General features: G+C 41.3%; 1 protein-coding gene across 1 annotated transcript in view; it reads left to right on the top strand.

The window, feature by feature from the left end:
• itga8 (integrin, alpha 8) overlaps positions 1 to 19,684 on the top strand; it is a 242,751-nt gene that overhangs the window by 44,504 nt on the left and 178,563 nt on the right. Inside the window, exons 8-11 of the mRNA XM_059972246.1 lie at positions 9,994 to 10,038; positions 10,190 to 10,233; positions 12,441 to 12,497; positions 17,789 to 17,841. Of these exons, the coding sequence (XP_059828229.1) occupies positions 9,994 to 10,038; positions 10,190 to 10,233; positions 12,441 to 12,497; positions 17,789 to 17,841 (199 nt within the window). The remainder of the gene's footprint in view (positions 1 to 9,993; positions 10,039 to 10,189; positions 10,234 to 12,440; positions 12,498 to 17,788; positions 17,842 to 19,684) is intronic.

The following is a 19,684-nucleotide window of genomic DNA, read 5'->3' as shown; positions in this document are numbered from 1 at the left end:
CCCGCAATCTTGATGCCAATGAACCGCCTCTTTCTCCTGTAGGAATTCTCTTCTACAATCTGTGAAATAGAATTGTCAAAAGAATGTTTCCAGATTCTCTCTTTTGAATTCCATTTGTATTTTGTTTGTATTTCACAGTTCTTCCTGTACAGATTCATAACTTTTGAAATAACAAAATATCACATGGAGTAAGTGGATTGTAGTTATTGGGGACATATACTGTATCGACTATTTGATTAGGTATTGATTATGCTACAACTGGAGAACAAAATTGGGGTTGCCTTTTATTTGGAGAGGTTGTATTAAAATTTACTGTGATTTCATGTTCTGTCTTTTTGCTTAGACCCAAAGTTTCTAATAACATACATTGAAACCCACATTTTGCCCGCGGGTCTGAAAACAGGTCTGGACATTTATCTCTTCCTACTTATAAAACTAGTAAAGGTTAGTATTATTATGTTGGTGAAAGTCAACAAAAGGCTATTTATTGGCAATGTCAACGTTTCATGGCATATATAGTATATTTAATTTGCAAATTGTCCCAAGTAGATTATGCTATGTAAGTTAGATGTTTGGAAATAAATATAATGTAACACACACATGCATTTAGAGTGATGAAACAGTTCCAGAGATGGGAGAATGAAGAGGCGACAGGAGCTACAGGGAGGCAGATGTACCTATGTTGCAAAAGGCATGCACTGAAGCTGGGTAACAGTCAGGAGAGGGGAGAAAGGCATAAGCAGACAGTGCAGAGTACTCCAGTGGCCATTCCCCTCAATAACAAATAAACTTGAGATGGGGAGTGGAATGACCTAAAGGGGAAACCCACAATGACCAGCTCTCTGTCACTGATTCTGATTCTGTAGTTCTGAACGAAGGTGGGGATGGGGAGTAGGAGAAGAGATTCAATAGAAATCTGGGGTTTGAAAGAGATTTAGTTTAGTACCTTGCCCCCCCCCCCCCCTCCCAGGTGCCAGGGTCAGGGATTGGGCCTGCAGCAATCTTAAGGGGAGAGTGAGCAGCCAGAGGTCATGGTATACATTGCTACCAATGGCACAGGTAGGGAAAAAGGTCTGAAAGAGTGAAGGAAACATGAGAAAGCCTTGGTGAGTAGGATGAAAGAAAACCACAAGGTGTACGACACATAGATGCAGAACAGGAGGGTGTTTAGAGTGAGGGTAGGTCCAATCAGGAAACATGTGACTGGAGTAGGAAAGGGTAGGGGAGGTCCTTAATGAATACTTTGCTTCAGTATTCATCAGTGAAATGGACCTTGATGAATGTGAGGACAGAGTAAAACAGGCTGAAATGCTGAAACATGTCAATATTTAGAAAGAAGATGTGCTGGAATTACGAAAATCATTTGGATGCATAAGTCTGTGGGACTGGACAGGATATATACCCCAGGATACTGTGGGAAGAAAGGGAAGAGACTACTACACCTTTAGCAATGATTTTTGCATCCTCACCGTTCATAGGAGTAGTACCTGAAGATCAGAAGGTAGCAAATGTTATTCCTATGTTTATGAAAGGTAATAAAGGTAATCCTAGGAATTTTAGATGAGTGGAAGACAGGCTATTGGAGATGATTCTTACAAACAGGATTTATGAGCATATGGAGAAGCATAGTCAGTCAGTGTGGTCTGAGGAGAAGGTAGTGCCTCACAATTCTAACTGAATCTTCTGAGGAAATGACAGGACAAATTGATAAAAGCAGACCAGTGGATGTGGTGTATATGAGTTTTAGTAAGGCGTTCAATAAGGTAGTAGTTTCATTCAAAAAGTCACGAGGCATGGGACCGAGGGGTACTTGGCTGTGTGAATTCAGAAGTAGCTTGCCCACAGAAGGCAGAAGGTGTTGGTAATTGGAGTGTGTTTGGCCTTGAGGTTGGTGACCAGTAGTGTTCTGCAGAATTCTGTTCTGGTGCCTTTTCTTGTGATTATTATAAATTACTTGGATGAGGGAGTGGAAGGGAGGATTAGTAAATTTTCAGATGACAGCAAAGTTAGTGGAGTAGTGGGTAGTGTGAAGGGTTGTACCTTGCAGCAGGATATTGACAGGATGCAGAGCTGGGATGAGATTGGCAGATGGAGTTCAACCTAGAAAAGTGTGAAGTGATTCATTTTGGAAGGTTGAATTTGAAAACAGAAAACGGAGTTAATGGCAGGATTTAATTTGGCAGTATGGAAGAACAGGGGGATCATAAGGTTCATGTCCACAGATCCCTCAAAGTTGGCATGCAAGCAAGTTGATAGGGAGAAGAAGGAGCATGGTGTGATGGCCTTCATTAGTACTACACTTGGAGAAGTGATATTCCACAAGGATCTATTCTGGGGACCCTGCATTTTCTGAATTTTATAAATGACTTGGATGTGTAAGTGGAAGGTTGTATCAGTAAATTTACAGATTACACAGAGAATGGCATTATGAACGGTGGAGAAGTTTGTATATGGGACATTGCTAGGATGCAGAGCAAGGCTGAGAAATGACAGATGGGTCTCAATCCGAAGAAGTCTGAAGTGATACACTTTGGAAGGTCAAACCTGAAGGCGGAAAGCAAGGCCAGTTGCGGGATTCGTACAGAAAGCAAGCCCAGTTGTGGGATTCGTACAGAAAGCAAGGCCGGTAGCGGGATTCGTAGCAGTGCGGATGAACAGAAGCACCTTTGGGTTCAAGTCATTAGGTCCCTCAAGTTAACTGGGTGATTAAGAAGATATATGGTTTGTTGGCCTTCATTAATCAGGGGATTGAGTTCAAGAGCTGTGAAGTAATGTTGCAGCTCCATAATGCTCTAGTTAGACCACCCTTGGAGTATTGAAGCGTAGTAATTGACGCAATGCTATTACAGCTCAGGGCATCAGATTCAGAGTTCAATCCCAGTGTCCTCCATAAGGAGTTTGTACGTCCAACCCAAGGAATGCTTGGTTTTTCCCCAGGTGCTCCAGTTTCTTCCCATAGTCCAAAGAAATACTGGGCAAGTTAATTGATCATTGTAAATTGTCCCATGATTGGGTTGGGGTTAAATCAGGATTGTTGGGGGCTGCTGGGCAATGTGGCTTGAAGGGGCTATTCTGGGCTGTATCTCTAAATAAATAAGTATTGTGTTTGGTTCTGGTTGCTTAATTTTAGGAAAGATATGGAATCTTTGGAGAAAGTGCAGAGGAGATTTACCAGGATGCTGCTTAGATTAGAGAGCTTGAGAGAAGTTTGAGGAAATTAGTCTTTCTCTTTGGAATGAAGTGGGATGAGAAGTGACTTAATAGATATGTATAAGATGATAAGAGCCATAGATAGAGGGGGCAGCCATTGCTTTTCTCCCCCAGGGCAATAAAGCCTAATATGAGAGGGCATAATTATACAGTGATTGGAGGAATGCACGTCTGAGGTAGATTTCCTACACAAAGCGGTAAGTGCATGCAACGCATGGCCAGGGATGGTGGTAGAGGCAAGAAAGTTGGTGGAGTTGTGGATAGTGTTCAGGGTTATTGTAGGTTGCAGTAGGATATTGACAGGATGCAGAGCTGGGTTGAGAAGTGGCAGATGGAGTTCAACCTGGAAGAGTGTGAAGCTATTCATTTGGAAGGTCACATTTGAAGGCAGAATACAGGGTTAGTGGCAGGCTTCTTGGAAGTGTGGAAGAACAGAAGGATCATGGGGGCCACATCCATAGATCCCGCAACGTTGCCGCAGAAGTGTAACAGACTCTTAGGCACATTGAAGAAAGAAAAACGGAGGGCTATGTGGGAAGGCAGCATAATATTGTGGGCCAAAGGGTCTGTATTGTTCTCTACTGTTTTATGTTCTATGGGTCAGGTTGATGGTACATGGGCAGTTGTGAAGTAGTAACTCCTAGCACCATTTATCCAGTGTGCTTGCTCCCAATGCATGGACTTTAAGTTCTCTACATCATTCTAAGTGTTTCTTCATTTTTGAGTGGCCTCTAAAATGACCAGAAGTTGGGGGAATAATTACATTGGTCACATAACTGATTTTTTTTTCGCCTCCTCTGATATTCAGGTCTCATGAGAGCTCACACAAGACGCATTTTCAAGAGTCTGAAGTCAGGCTGGAAATGACCTGTGCTGCCCAAAGTCGCCAGCTGAGAGTAAACAGGGCCTCACTGCTTTGGCTCTTCGCCTGGAAAGGCACATTGCTTGTTTGCTTGTCCTAGTGGATTTGGAGAATTTTTCAGAATCAGCATTGGTGATATTTTTCCACTGCCTTGATACAGAAACAAAAGGGGGTAGAGTTTCATGCCTTGGCATGTCTGCACTAAGTAGTTTTGGGGTGGGGGGCACAATTTTGTGCCAGATATGAGAATCTTCAATATTCTTCTCCTCAGTTGAATGAAGTTTATGCTGATACTTTGAATTTCATCATTAATGCCTGCCCTAATAAGGCTTTGAACACTTCTCTGTGGCTTATACAATATAGGATGAAAACACGTAAGGACACATATATATGCAGAGATCGTCATTTATTGTAAGCATTTATTATGTTGACCTTGCAGCTGACGTGCAGCAACGTGGCTGGAAAGCAGGGGTCCGACCTGTTGAAGTAGGCTGCAGAGGATTTGTAGCCACATCAACATAAAGGCTACTCTGTGAGTTGGGAGTGCGAGGGAAGACACACCGACAAGCAGTCAAAAACCTCTCCAGAGCTGCTGAAAAGGGTAGTCAGTGGCTCTGGATGAAAAGGAAGGGCTACCAAGTGAATGAATGGCATCTAGGGGGTGAGCCTGGGACGTTGGGATTCACTGCTGAACCCTCTGGAGGTGCCGTGGGCCTATCAACAAGACACTGAGGAAAGAGAGCGCCCACTTAATAACCTAGAAGATGCCACCACTCACTTGGCTACCCCACAGAGTCTAGGCAGTATGTCTCAGGATGGCAAATAAGGGATATTAACATCTAGTCCTACATAACATACCTGTCTTGCAATTCTATGATGCAGAAAGACATTCAGTAGTTGCAAAACTATCCCATGTTGCTGATAATCTGCTTCTCTCCTGTGGGAGTAAGCAAGAGAAAACACAATCAGTTAATAGCCATCGAGTAAGAAAGTAAATAATTAAAAAAGGAGACGGGAACAAAAAGTTGGCACTGTTAACATTTTTCCACTGAAGAATCTCATTTTTCAAAAAAGGAATTCACTGAGTGTGAACATTAGGTGAAAGCTTATTTTAAAGGATTTTTGTTTCGAAATGTTTTACTGAAATGATAAATGTAAAGTGAAACTGAAGGGATTAATGTCAACTACTGTAAATCCCCAAGGCCTGATAGTCTGCATTCAAGAATGCTTTAGAAAGTGGCCCTGGAAATAGTCGATATAATCGTGGTCATTTTCCAACATTCCTCAGTCTCTGGAACCATTCCAGTGGATTGGAGGCTAGCTAATATAATCCAAATATATATATATATTTTATAATCTGGTATAGAAATAACAATTAATTATTGGGCCGACATCATGGCAGGATAGATGCTAGAGTTTATATTCATAGTTGTAATAGCGGGGGATTTGGAGAAGATTTGGAAAATCTGACAAAGGCAACATGCATTCATGAAAAGGATATCACACATGATAAATCTACTGGAATTGAGGATGCAATTCATGGAATAGGTAAGGGAAAACTAGTGAATGTGGTGTAGTTAAAGTTCTAAGAGATCTAAGTTTGCACATAAAAAGTTCTAAGGTTGCACATAAAAGATTAACGTGCACAATAAAAACAAGCAGGATTCGGAGTAATGTATTGATATGAATGGAAAACTAGTTGGCTCCCAGGAAACACAGAGTTGGAATAAATGGGGCTTTTTCTGGGTGTCACTGAGAGACAAGTTGGGTACTATGGGGACCCCAGCTGTTCACTTATATATTAATGATTTGGAAAGGAAATTAAATGTAATAACCCTAAATTGGTGGATGGCATAGAGCTTAGGAGGAGGATGAATCTTTAGGTGGTTGAAGAGATGCTGCAGGTTAATTTAGGCAGTTGATATCATGGTGTGAATGCATTATTATGTGGCTACATGTGAGGCTGTCCAGTTTGGAAATAAGATGAAAACAGATCAGTAAAGGGGAAGATGCAACAGGACTTGCGAGCACTTATGCATCTTTTGTTGAAGATAAGGTGCAGTGGGCATTTAGAAAAGACCTCAAAACAAGAGGTTTCAAATGTAGGAGCAGGAAAGTTATATTTCAATTGTACAGAACCTTACTGGGATGACATCTTGAGTACTGTGTGCGGTGCAGCTTTAGGCCCCTTATCTGAGAAAGGATTTTCTTGCTAAAGAGGATGCTCAGTGAAGGTCGTGGGATGGCATGTCAGAATCAGACTTACTATCACTGACGTACGTCATGAAATCTGTTCTTGTGGCAGCAGTACAATGCATTACATAAAAGTGATAAATTGCAATAAGAAAATAAATAATGCAAAAGAGGACTGGTGAGATAGTTTTCGTAGGTTTCATGAACTGTTCAGAAATGGTAGAGGGGAAGAAACTGTTCCTAAAATGATGACCATGTGTCTTCAGGCTCCTGATCCTCCTGCCTGATGGTGGGTGTGAGAAGGGGGCATATCCCGATGGTAAGGGTCCTTAACGATGTCTTCCTGAGGCACTAGGTTTTGAAGTTGTCCTCCATGTGGGGAAACTTGTGCCTCATACAGTCCTCTGTAGCCTCCTTTGGTGCTGTGTATTGGAGCCTCCACATCAGGATGTGATGCAACCACTTAGAATGCTCTCCACTAGGAATTTGTAAGTCTTAGGAGCAAAGGGAAATCTCCTCAAACTCCCATTGACTTTTAGCCTCTGGCATGCGTTCTTCATGAGTGCATCAATATATTGGGCTCAGGACAGATCACCTGAGAGGTTAACACCCGGGACCTTGAAGCTGCTCACACTTTCCATTGCCAACCCCTCAATGAGGATTGGTATGTCTTCTCCTATCTGAAGTCCACAATCAATTCTGCGGACTTGGTGTGCAAGTTTGTTGCTGTGACACCACTCAACCTGCCGTTCTACCTCACCACCATTTCCTCATTGCCATCTGAGATTCTACGAACAACAGTGGTGTAGTTTACAGAAGGCATTTGAGCTGTGTCTGGTCACACAGCCACGAGCATAGACAATCAATCTGTGTTGATTGTCAGTGAGGAGATGTTGTTATTTATCCATGTTGACTTTGGTCTCTTGACGAGGAAGTAAAGGATCCAGAGGTAGGTACAGAAGCCCAGTTTTTGAAGCTTATTGGTTAGTGCTAAAGGGTTGATGGTGTTAAATGCTGATCAGTATTCAATAAACTGGAGCTTGACATAGCTATTGCTGTTGTCCATATGGTCCAAGGTTGAGGGGACAGCCAGTGAAATTGCATCCACAGTAGACTTATTGTGGTTGGCAAGTTGTAGCAGCTTTGTTTAGTCAGGAGTTAATCCTAACTACAACCAACCTTTCAAAGCACTTTATCACAGTAGATGTGAATGCAACTGGGTGATAGTCATTAAGTCATTAAGGCTCTTCTTGGGCACCAGTATGATCAAAGCCCTTTTGAAACAACTGGGGACCTCTGACTGAAGCAGTGAGAAGTTGAGATGTCCCTGGACACTCCAGCCAGTTGGTTGATTAGGAACATGAAGCCAGATTTCACTGAATGAGCTTATTTAACTCATAAAATGAATTTTGAATGAGAGCGACCAATAAAATTCTAACAGTACTGAATCCTAGAATTGTACAACACAGCAATGTGTTCACAGCCCCACATTCTCCATGCTAAATATGATGCATATCGATGCTATTCCCATTTACCTGCATTATATTTCCCATATACCATTTGCCTGCATCAGGCCCATATCCCTCTACACCTTTCCTACCCAAGTACCCATCCAAATGCCTCTTAAACATTGTAGTTGTACTTGCCACTACAAGCTCCTCTGGTAGCTCATTCCAAATACTGATCACCCTCTGTGTGGAAAAACTTTCCCCTCAGGTCTCCTTTAACTTACTTTCCTTTCATCTTAAACCTGTGCCCTCTAGTTCTAGATTCTCTGCCAGGAGAAAAGTATTCTATCTGTCCTCTCTATGCCCCTTATAACTTTATCAATGTCTTTTAAGTCATCTCTCAGTCTCATACATTCCAGAAAGAGTAAATGCAGTCTACCTTTTCTTCTCTTGCAGCTGAAACCCACTATTCCAGGCAACATTCTGGTGAATGTCTTTGGCATTCGTTTTATTGCTGCCTCATATTTCTTTTGTGACAAACTGGACTATTCACAATATCTTAAGCAACACACACAAAATGCTGGAGGAACTCGGCCGGCCAGGCAGCATCTATGGAAAAGAGTACAGATGACGTTTTGGGCCAAAACCCTTCGGCAGGACTGGAGGAAAAAAAGATGAGGAGTAAATTTAAAAGGTTGGGGGAGGGGAGAGAGAGAGAAATGCCAGGTGATAGGTGAAACCAGGAGGGGAAGTGATGAAGTAAATAGCTGGGAATTTGATTGGTGAAGGTGATACAGGGCTGGAGAAGGGGGAGCCTGATAGGAGAGGATAGAAGGCCATGGAAGAAAGAAAAGGGAGAAGGAGCACCAGAGGGAGGTGATGGGCAGGCAAAGAAAAGAAGGAAAAGAGGATGGGGAATGGTGAAGGAGAGGGTGGAGGGTACGGGTATTACTGGAAATTCGAGAGCAATGTTCATGCCATCAGGTAGGAGGCTACCCAGATGGAATATAAGGTGATGTTCCTCCAACCTGAGTGTGGCCTCATCGCAACAGTAGAAGAGGCCAATGGATTAACATGTCGGAATGGGAATGGGAAGTGGAATTAAAATGGCTGGCCACTGAGAGATCCCACTTCTTTTGGTGGATAGAGTGTAGGTTCTCAGCGAAGTAGTCTCTCAATCTATGACGGGTCTAACCGTTATGTAGGAGGCCACACTGGGAACACTGGACACAGTATATGACCCCAAGAGACACACAGGTGAAGTGTCACCTCACCTGGAAGGACTGTTTGAGGCCCTGAATGGTGGTGAGGGAGGAGGTGTAGGGGCAGGTGTAGCACTTGTTCCACTTGCAAGGATAAGTACCAGGAGGGAGATCAGTGGAGAGGGACGAATACCAATATTCTAAATAATGTTTAACTCAGCTTTTCTTTAAAAACTGCAACATTACATCGCCACTCTTAAACTTAAGACTAGACCGATTAAATGCAGCAAAGACATTGTAGCGTCTTCAGGTTGGGAATGACGATCAGGATATATGGAGTAAAGATAAGCGTAAGCCATTTAAGACTTGGGATAACACGAGGCTTCTTTTCTTTGAGAGTTTGTGAGCTTGTAGAATTTACTACCAAAGAAGACAGATGGAGCCAGATCATTAAATGTATTTGAGGAGTTACATATCATTGACAGGGCTAGAATAGGGGTTTGCATTTGGATGATCAACTGTGGTTATGTTCAATGGTAGAGCAAGTCTGAAGGGTAGGATGGCCTACTCCTGTTCCTAGTTTCTATGGAAAATCAGTTCTCATTGCAATTCCCAATAAATTTGGGCTATAAATGTGTGGGCTTTTTCGTGTATAATTGCCTCGGCTGAAGTACATTGCCAGCCTCCAGCAGAGGCTTTTGGGAATGTCACAAAGCAACATGCATCCAATTCAAACATGCCGACTCTACGCCTGGAGGGGCACAGGTGTGAGGAGGGAATGACTGCCTTACACTTTGAGGGTGGCACTTTGAGAGGTCCCAGTCTATATGTGCTGGTGTGTTTGCGCTTTGTACAAGCATGAAGTTTTGTGGACAGCCCATCGGATGGTAATTTAATGCAATCATCCCAAACCTACATTCATTCTGCCAAGGTTAGGAATGTAGGGAGCTGGTGGCTGTGATCCCAGCACAACTGCCAGGACGACACCCCATTCAACAGCTTTTCCATATGAAATGTGTGCTTTGATGCTGTAATTACTGCAATTTGACCATATGAGGGTAATTTATCTTCTTAACAGGATACTCAGTTGCCGTGGGGGAATTCACAGGAGACTCTGAACAAGGTAAGTAGTCTAATTGATCACCGAAGGCATGTACTGATTCATTATGCCTTTATTAGCCATTTCCTCTTCCTTAAAATACAAACATACCTCTAACTAACCTAATAAAATCATGTTTGCCAACTCAAATTTCCTGGCTTTCTCTTTTGACTAGAATTTGTTGCTGGAATTCCAAGAGGTGCTCAGGCAGTCGGATATGTATGTATTATTCTTTTGCTTAGCTTTTCCCCCCTTAAATAATAAAATTGTTTCATTTTTTAAAATCTCACTCCTGTGCCAAAGGAAGGGATTTTATACACAAAGTACACTGCAGATGCTGTGGTCAAATCAATACGTACAAACAAGCTGGATGAACTAACCTTGGCCCGAAACGTTGACTGCTCCTTTCAATGGATGCTGTCCGACCTGCTGAGCTTGTTTGTAAGGGATTTTATACTTTTCTTTTATTGATGAGTCGTGTTGGACACTGGAAAAATGTTGAATTTCCCCTTGGGGATGAATAAAATATCTATCTATCTATCTAAATCTTAACATTCTTGGGGAAAACAATTCAGAATGGAGGCTTTTATCAGCTTTGGATATAAGATTGGAAGGAAGAATGTTATTGGAATGGGGAATACTGCTGTACAGGGGCAGCCGGTTGTACATGAAAAACAGGTGTCTGACAGGCGGATATGACAAATACTTAGGAAGGCAAATAGAACATTGGTCTTTATTACAAGAGACAAAGTATAAAAGTGAGGAATTAAAGCAGAAAGTATTGGAAATGCTCAACAGGTCAGGCAGCATCTGTGGAAATGGAAACTTTCTTGTTCAAGACACTCTATCAGATCTGGGGAAATAGAAAATTAGGTACATTTTCAGTAGTAGAGAAATCGGGTGTTGGAGGGGAATACCTCTGATAGAGTGACATCAAATGCGTAAATGCAGCGATTTTAATCAGATTATTTTTCTTTACTTGTGTAATTCATTGCAAATTTTTATTGGGAACTATACTAATATTCAAAGAAAATCTGGGCCAAAATTATGACAACAGAATTAGCCAATTCTGATATGGATGAAAAGAATGATTGAGTTACTCAAAGTGGGGAAGTCTTGGTCTGTCTATATAGAATATAGGTGAGACCATATCTAGAATACTGTAGATAATAATAGAAGAATATACTTGTATCAGAGTCACTATGTTGATTACTGAAATGAACGAGATGTCTTAGCTGAATTGAGCAGGTTGGACTGCTACTTACAGAAGATCAGCAGAATGAGAGGTGACATGTGCGGAGCAGACTCGATGGGCCGGATGGCCTACTTCTGCTTCTAAATCTTATGGTCTTATGGACTGAAAACATGAGGGAACATGACAAGGCAAATGCTGAGGGAAGGTTCTCCTGGTGAGGGAATCCAGGGCTCAAGAACAGAGCAAGGGTCACAAGCTGAAGACAGATGAGGACCAATTTCTTCTCTCAGTGGTTTGTGAATCTTTGGAGCTCACAAATCAAGAAGGTATGGAAGCTGTCATTGAATTAAAGGATGATATAGTTATGTTTTTGGGCTATACGAGAATCAACCGTTAAGGGATCAGGCTGAAGTATGGAGTGAATTCAAGACCAGATCAGCCATGCTCTCATTGAATGGTAATGCAGGCTTGAGGGACAATGAATCCACCTCTTGCTCATTTTAACCCTTACCAATTCAAACAACATATCAGGCTATTCTGGGCAAAATCAATGTGTCTCAGTGTTTGCTCTGTGCCACATTTGCCCTTTTTATTTGACTGTGGTCAGATAAAGTACTCTTCCAGATTTCTGTGCAGCTAGTCTATGCTCCAACCTTCCTGGGGTTTGTCCCCTTGTTCCAGTCCACATCTGTAGTTGATTCAGTATGGAGACTCGGTTATTTCAGTGCCTCCTCACAAATGGCGAGCTTCAGGGGAACATCTGGGTGCTGCCTGGAGCTTAGTGACATTATTCAGATGAGGCTTCAATCTGCATTTAGATCTCCTGATGTTGGCTTCAGTCACTCCACTGGTTGCTATGACAATTGTGCAAGTTGAAAATCCATATAAACCTTACAGTTTCTAATTGTGTATCTTGGCCCTTTCTGTGGTTCTACCAAACTACACACTTAATATGCAAAGATGAGAGACAACACCAGTCACGAATCCTGTCTGTTGCATTGTATTGCCCACTTCTGAGCATGTAATTTTAGAGTGTGCAGTGTCAATCCCCAGCTGTCTGTTTCTCTCCCTAAACCAATGCACCTAGTGCAGCTAACCCTAATAGGGTCCTGAGCAGTATGCAATACTGTGAGCCTCTGAGACTGTCCCCAGGAAGAATAAAATCAAATGTTATTAGTGCACATATTTTTATTTTCCTTGCCGGATGACCACTACACATTTCTTTTTGTAGGTTGCTATTATAAATGCAACGGATATGACTTTCATTCAGAATTTTACCGGTGAAAAGGTAAATACTAATTTTCTATTTATTTTAATGAAGCCTTGAGACTTTATCCTTCCAGAGAACTTAGAAAGTATGAATTTTATTGTAAAATAATACTGATTTGAATACTTTAAAAATCAAGTAGATAATGTCCAAAGCAATAAAAATAATGAGTGATTGCCAAGTTGAGGTAACAAAATGCAGGGAGCGTCCCAACTGGATGCATCACCGACTGGTAAGGAGGGCCCACTACGCAAAAGCTGCAGAAAGTTGTAAACTCAGTCCGCCCCATCATGGGTTCTAGACTCCCCAACATTGAGGACATCTTCAAAGCATGATGCCTTAAAAAGCTGGCATCCATCATCAAGGACCCCGCATCACTCAGGACATGCCCTCTTCTCATTGCTACCATCAGGGAGTCTGAAGGGATACGCGTTTCAGGAACAGCTTCTTTCCATCCGCAAGCAGGTTTCTGAATGGACAGTGAACCCATGAACACAACCTGTATTTTTCTGCTCTTATTTTGCACCTCTTACTTAATTTTTTTGATATATTTCTTATTGTAATTTAGAGGTTGCTGCAGCAAAATAACACATTCCATGATATATGCCGGTGATGTTAAACCTGATTCTGATTCTGAGCAGTTTACACTGGAAGCACAAAATAGTCAATGGAACCAGAAATAAAACTGAAAGGTTTGCATATTACGTTGTAGGCACTGAAGCCAGAAAGGAGATTTTCTCTGTTAGTGGGTCCCATGATTTATCTTAATGCCACCAAGAGATCATAGGTCCAGAGCACCTTGCCGTATGATGAGCTCATGACACTCTTTTATCATGATTCGGTCCGTTTAAGTATGTTAAAATCTGACCTGTGCATATCATACAGATGGAGTGTAACATAGTGATGTTAAAATGATTTCTCCATGGCAACAGAGTATGTATGTTGTGAAGTGTTCTGGGTAAGATGCCCCTAAGCTTACAGCAGGCTAACACTCCATAGCTGTGGATACATAACCTTCAGTTCATATTGAAGTGTGCTGGGGGAGAAAAATTAAAAATGAAAATGAAACGCTGCTTTCATTGTACTGTACTCTTTGTTGTACTGCAAACTGATTACAAAGTCACGTCAGTAGCCGTTGATCCAATTTCTGCCACTCAGTAATTATTCAATACCACACATGCATCATCATGTGCATAAAATATGTTGAGGAAATGGCATTGGTATTCGGGTGAATCGCAACAGGATGTGCTTAGTTTAATTCTCTGGTGTGTGGAATTTCCATAGCAGGAATTTAAAATTTGCCCAAAATCACTTTAATGCACTATTTACTCACAAAATACAAGCTCAGATATTTTGTTTCAGACACAGTTTTTAGCTTGAAGGTTGTCTCTCATATTGAGATAACCAAGGATTACTCTGGATTTTTTTTTGAGATTAGGCTTCTCTGGCAAGGTTAGCATTTATCACAATGACCATAATCTGAAAATGAAAATCGACAGTATTTTGTGCTCCTGGTGCATGAACCTAGCTTTTCTTTGCTCTACTCTAGTTTCCTTCTTTCAGTTTATTTTCAGTTTTGAAAACTATTTGCTTTCAGAGTGTGAGAGCAGTATATTATTAGTGTGTTACAATATGTGCCACATCAAAAGCCATGAGGTGGCATACTGTGCATTGTTATCTTTGCATTACATCACTTGGTATTTTTCAAGTTGCCTTTCATGCATCTATAACATGTTCACTTCTTGAAGAAACCGGATGCTGGAAATGTTTTCAGTCATAGTAGTACGGCAAGAAACCAGCCCTTCAGCCTGACCTGTCTGTGCCAACTGAGATGCCATCAATGGTAATCCCATTTTCCTGCATTTAGCCCATATCCTGTTACTCATTTCCGACTCATCTACCTATCCGATTTTTTTTTAAGCACTGTAATGGTACCTATCTTTATCACTTCACTGGCTTGTTCCATACACCCAACACATTCTGAATGAAAAGCTTGCCCCATAGATCTCCTTAAAATACAGTATTCCCTCTCTCACTGTAAACCTTTGTCTTTTAGCTTTAGACATCTCCCCTTGGAAAAGGACTATGACTATTTGCTCTATCTATACCCCCTCATAATTGTATGAACCTCTAAAACATCACCCCTCAGCTTCCTGTACTCCAGTGAGAACAATCCCAGACTGTCCAAGTTCTCTTTGCAAATGAAGCCCTTCATTCCATTCAAAATCCTGGTGAACTTCTTCTGCACTTTGCTAGCACTACCACGTCCTTTTAGACCATAAGACAAAGGAGTAGAATTAGGCCATTTGGCCCATTGAGTCTGTTCTGCCATTCCATCATGGCAAATTTATTATCCCTCTCATCTCCAATCTCCTACCTTCTCCCCATAACCTTTGACACACCGACTAATCAAGAACCTATTAATCTCTGCTTTTAATATATTCAGTGACTTCATGTCCACAGCTGTCCATAGCAATGAATTCTCAGATTCACCATCCTCTGGCTAAAGAAATTTCTCCTCATCTCTGTTCTAATTCCCTCTGAGGCTATGTCCTCTGGTCCTAGACTGACCCACTATAGTAAATATCCTCTCCACATCTACTCTATATAGGCCTTTCAATATTCAATGCATTTCAATGAGATTCTCCCTTCATTCTTCTAAATTCCAGTGAGTTCAGGACCAGAGGCATCAAACACTCCTCATACATTAACCCTTTAATTCCCAGAATCATTCTCCTGAACTCTCTCCAATGCCAGCACATCTTTCCCTCGATAAGGAAACCAAAGCTTCTCATAATATTCCAAGTGTGGTGACTGATGTCTTATAAACTCTCAGCATTACATCCTTGCTCTTATAACCTAGTACTTTCAAAATGAATGTTAACATTGCATTAGTCTTCTTTATCTTCATCTCAATCTGCAAGTTAATCTTGAGGCAATCCAGCACAAGGACACCCAGGTCCTTTTGCAATTCTGATTTTTGAATTTTCTTCTCATTTAGAAAATAGTCTATGGCTTTATTCCTTCTAGCAAAGTACATGACCACAAACTTCCCTACACTATTAACTGTCTCAAAGTTGCCCTCTTCCTCAAGACTATCTGCTCTGTCCCACCAATCTTCATATTATCTCCAAGCTTGACTACAAAGACGTCAACTCTGTCATCCAAATCATTGACATATGATGTGAAAGGAAGCAGCTCCAATACTGACCTCTGCAGAACACGACTAGTCAAAGGCCTTTAGAATATCCAAGTAAGTTACATCCACTGACTCTCCTTTATCTATCCTGCCTGTTTATTTCCTTAATGAGTTCCAACAGATTTGACAGGCAAGATTTCCCCTTAAGGAAACAATGCTGACTGGCTACTTTATCATTTGCCTGTAATGCCCTGAAACCACATCCTTAATAATGGACTCCAACATCTTCCCAACCACTGAAGTCAGGATAACTGGTCCATATAATTTCCTTTCTTCTGCCTCCCTTGCTTCTTGAAGAGTGGAGTAAAATTGGCAATTTTCCAGTCCTCCAGAACCATTCCAGAATCCAGTGATTCTTGAAACATCATTACTAATGCCTTCACAATCTCTTCAGCTACCTCTTTCAGAACCCTGGGGTGTAGTCCATCTTGTCTGGATGACTTATCTATGTATCTTCAGACCTTACACTTTCCCAAGCACATTCTCCTTATTAATAACAATTACACTCACTTCTGCCCCCTGACACTTGTGAATTTCTGGTGTACTGTTGTGGTCTTCCACAGTGAAGGCTGATGCAAAATACTTATTAAGTTTGTCTGCCATTTCTTTGACCCCATTACTACCTAACCAGCATCATTTTCCAGTGGTCTTCTATCCACTCATCCACTGTTCTGCCATCATCCTTAATAGCGTCCCCTTCCATTCAGCTTTGGCCAGCTTCTCTCTCATGCCTTTGTATTTCCCCTTACTCCACTGTAATACTGATATATCTGACTTCATCTTCCCCTTCTCAAACTGCAAAGTGAAATCTTTCATATTATGATTATTACCTCCTAAGGGCTCTTTTACCTTAAGCTTCTTAACCAAATCTGTTTTATAACATGATGACCAAAACTGCAAACAATATTCCTAACCATCATCTTCTACAACTGCAACATGATGTCCCAACTCATGTATTCAATCCCCTGCCTATGAAGACAAGGATTTTAAATACGCTGATACAGGATTTTGACCCAAAACATCAACAGTTCATTTCCTGTCACAGATGCTGCTTGATCCACTGAGTTCTTGCAACAGATTGTTTGATGCTTTAGATCCTAGCAATCTTTTGTTGACCTACTTTATTATCTTATCCACCTCAATTGTCATATTTCGGAGTATGAATTTGAACCCTGAAGTCCCACTGTCCCTGCAATTACTGTGCATGTCCAGCCATAATTTGGTCACTTAAAAAGTATTTTGCCACCTGTGTCTTGGATTAAGTTCCATCTGCCCTGCTCAATCCAACTTTCTACCTGATCTGTGTCCCTCTGTATCCTTGGGTTACAATGGATGGAACTCCATCAACCTTGATGCAAGACACCATGACCTATAGTTTCCTGCCTGTCTCTACCACTCGTCTTGAATATAGGAACAAAACCAACTGCTCTTGAGGCTCCTGGTACCTCAGTAATGGCTAAATTTAATGCTAAAATTTACCTACACATTAGCTCAGTGTGATTTCAGCACGGACACTTAACCCCAATATAGACTGAAGAGCTGAGCTCCACAGGTGAGGTAAGGGTGATTGCCTTGAAATTTGGGATGCATTTCTTCCAAAATGGCTTAGAGGAGTACACTGGTAAACGTGAAATCATAGGCATTGGGAGGAAGCTCTTCACTAGGTGGATTCTCACCAAACAGAAAACCATGAGACCTTGTAATAGGAGTTCCTTAGGCCAATACTTGCTGAATCTCCAACATCATTATTCTGAGGGTTATGATTGGCCTGCACCTGAATTGGACCAGCACACAGAAAGTGGGGCTGCACGAACAGGTTAGGAGCTGGGTCTCATGTTTCTCAGACCTTCTGCCACCTGTAAAGCACAAGTCAGGGATATGACAGAATAATCTCTGCTTGGTTCAAGTGAATGCAACTGCAGCAGCTTGAGAGTGTCTTCACCTTCTGGAATGCAAACATCAGCTTCTCAAGGGCAATTAACAATAGCAATAAATATTCTTATTGTTCATGAATAAAATATCTACCTGTTTGGTACCTGAATTGTCATCTTATTAAAAAAAAGTAGCATCTTTGATGCAATCACCCCACTTATTTAATGTTATTAATCCACAGATGGCTTCTTACTTTGGATATACTGTGGCTGTCTCTGATATAAACAGCGATGGGTGAGTCTTACATAATATTCTAAGTATAGCAAATATGAACATAGAATTCTCAAAGCTGAAGAGGGCTAATTTGGCCCATTAAACCTGTTCAAACTCTCTGAAGGAGTCACAAAAAAAAATGCTTGGATGTGTGCATCAGGTTGGGCAGTTTCTGCATAAACAGAAAGAGATCCATAAAACTGATGAGTGTTTCCTGCATTTTCTTCATTTGTTTCAGACTTCCCGAATACATAGATTTTTAACTTTTGTTCCCTAAGGTAGTATTCATTAGTTCTACTCATGAAGTCTAAATTTCATTTTACCAGTATACTGGAAATCAAACTGTGCCATCAGTCTGTTGTTGTAAGTTTTGAGAAAGTTGAAATTTATGAAAATAGGTGTATGTTAATTGAATTCAGGCTAGACAAAGTTTGTTGTCCTGCTATTTTGAAAAGTGGGAAATTGTTTCTTGAGAATGCAAGCAGCTCTTGTAAAAGATAGACTGTGGGAAGTGGAATTGTCATATAGAAAACTTCTTTTCCCCTGCTACTTACCTTGCCTGCATGATTTCCCAACACAAATACAGAGAAGAAACCATAACCTGTATCAATTTGGAGTGCCTTCCTTATTGAAATACACAGCCTGAGAGTCCAATGAAGGCAGGTACTCTTGAACCATTTAAGAAACATCTGTATGAGCACTAGTCACCTGGGCACAGTAGTCTATGGACCAATTGCTGATCAATGCTCTGAATATTGATTGGCATTTGATAGTCGACATAGACAGAGTGGGTTGAAGGGTCTGCAACTTCTCTGTAACTATAACAAGATTACAGGTATTATGGCAGCCCTTGCTTAACTGAAGCTATAGTCACTTTCTCACACAAGAAAATTAATACAATTTGACACATTCCTGGGTAGATGGGAGCTTACTTGGAAATTTGACTTCTGATTCTCGAATCATAATACTCAACTAAACGATCTCAGTAGTAGTACAAAACATGAAAATTAACTTGATTTCCCAGAAGACAGGAAACAATGCTGATCCCAGGAGAACCTAAATAATAGTTCCATGTTCTGTTTTAACACCATTATCATTAGATTTCCCACCTCTACATTGTTTGGACCTGGTGTGTATTTCTCATTTACATTTTCCTGTGCTCCTGATAAGATTTGCTAAGTCTGTTCTTCTGCTCACCTAATGCCCCAGTAATGGGCCCGAACCAATTTTCCTTCAAAGTTCACTCCCCTGCCAGCAATAGTTCTTCCTATTTTAAGACAATAAGACATAGGAGTAGAATTAGGCCATTCAATCATGGCTGATCATTTTTTTCACTTCCGCAGCCTCACCCCCTGGCCTTCTCCCCATAACATTTGATGAACCTAACAGTCTCTGCCTTAAATATGCCTAATGACCTGGCCTCCACAGATGACCATGGTACAAATTCCACAAATTCACCAGGCTCTGGCTAAAGAAAATTCTCTGCATCTCAGTTTTAAATGGATGCCCCTCTATCCTGAGGCTGTGCCCTCTTGTCCTAGACTCCCCCACCATGGGAAACATCCTTTCCACATGTACTCTGTCCAGGTCTTTCAACATTTGAAAAGCTTCATTTAGATCCCCCCTCATTCTTCTAAATTCCAGCAAGTACAGGCCCAGAGCCATCAAACGTTCCTTGTATGATAACTCTGTCATTCCTGAAATCATCCTTGTGAAACTCCTCTAGACCCTCTTCAATGCCAGCACATCTTTTCTAAGATGAGGGTCCCAAACCTGGCAGCCAACCAGAAAAGGATCCTTTTATTCCCACTGACTGCCTATGCTCTAACCATGCTAGTAACTTTCTTGTAATACCATGGGCTCT

Source organism: Hypanus sabinus, chromosome 6 (assembly GCF_030144855.1).
Source record: "Hypanus sabinus isolate sHypSab1 chromosome 6, sHypSab1.hap1, whole genome shotgun sequence".
Classification (NCBI taxonomy): Eukaryota; Metazoa; Chordata; class Chondrichthyes; order Myliobatiformes; family Dasyatidae; genus Hypanus; species Hypanus sabinus.
Note: the sequence above shows the minus strand (reverse complement) of the source record. Positions and strands in the feature narration are given on the sequence as shown.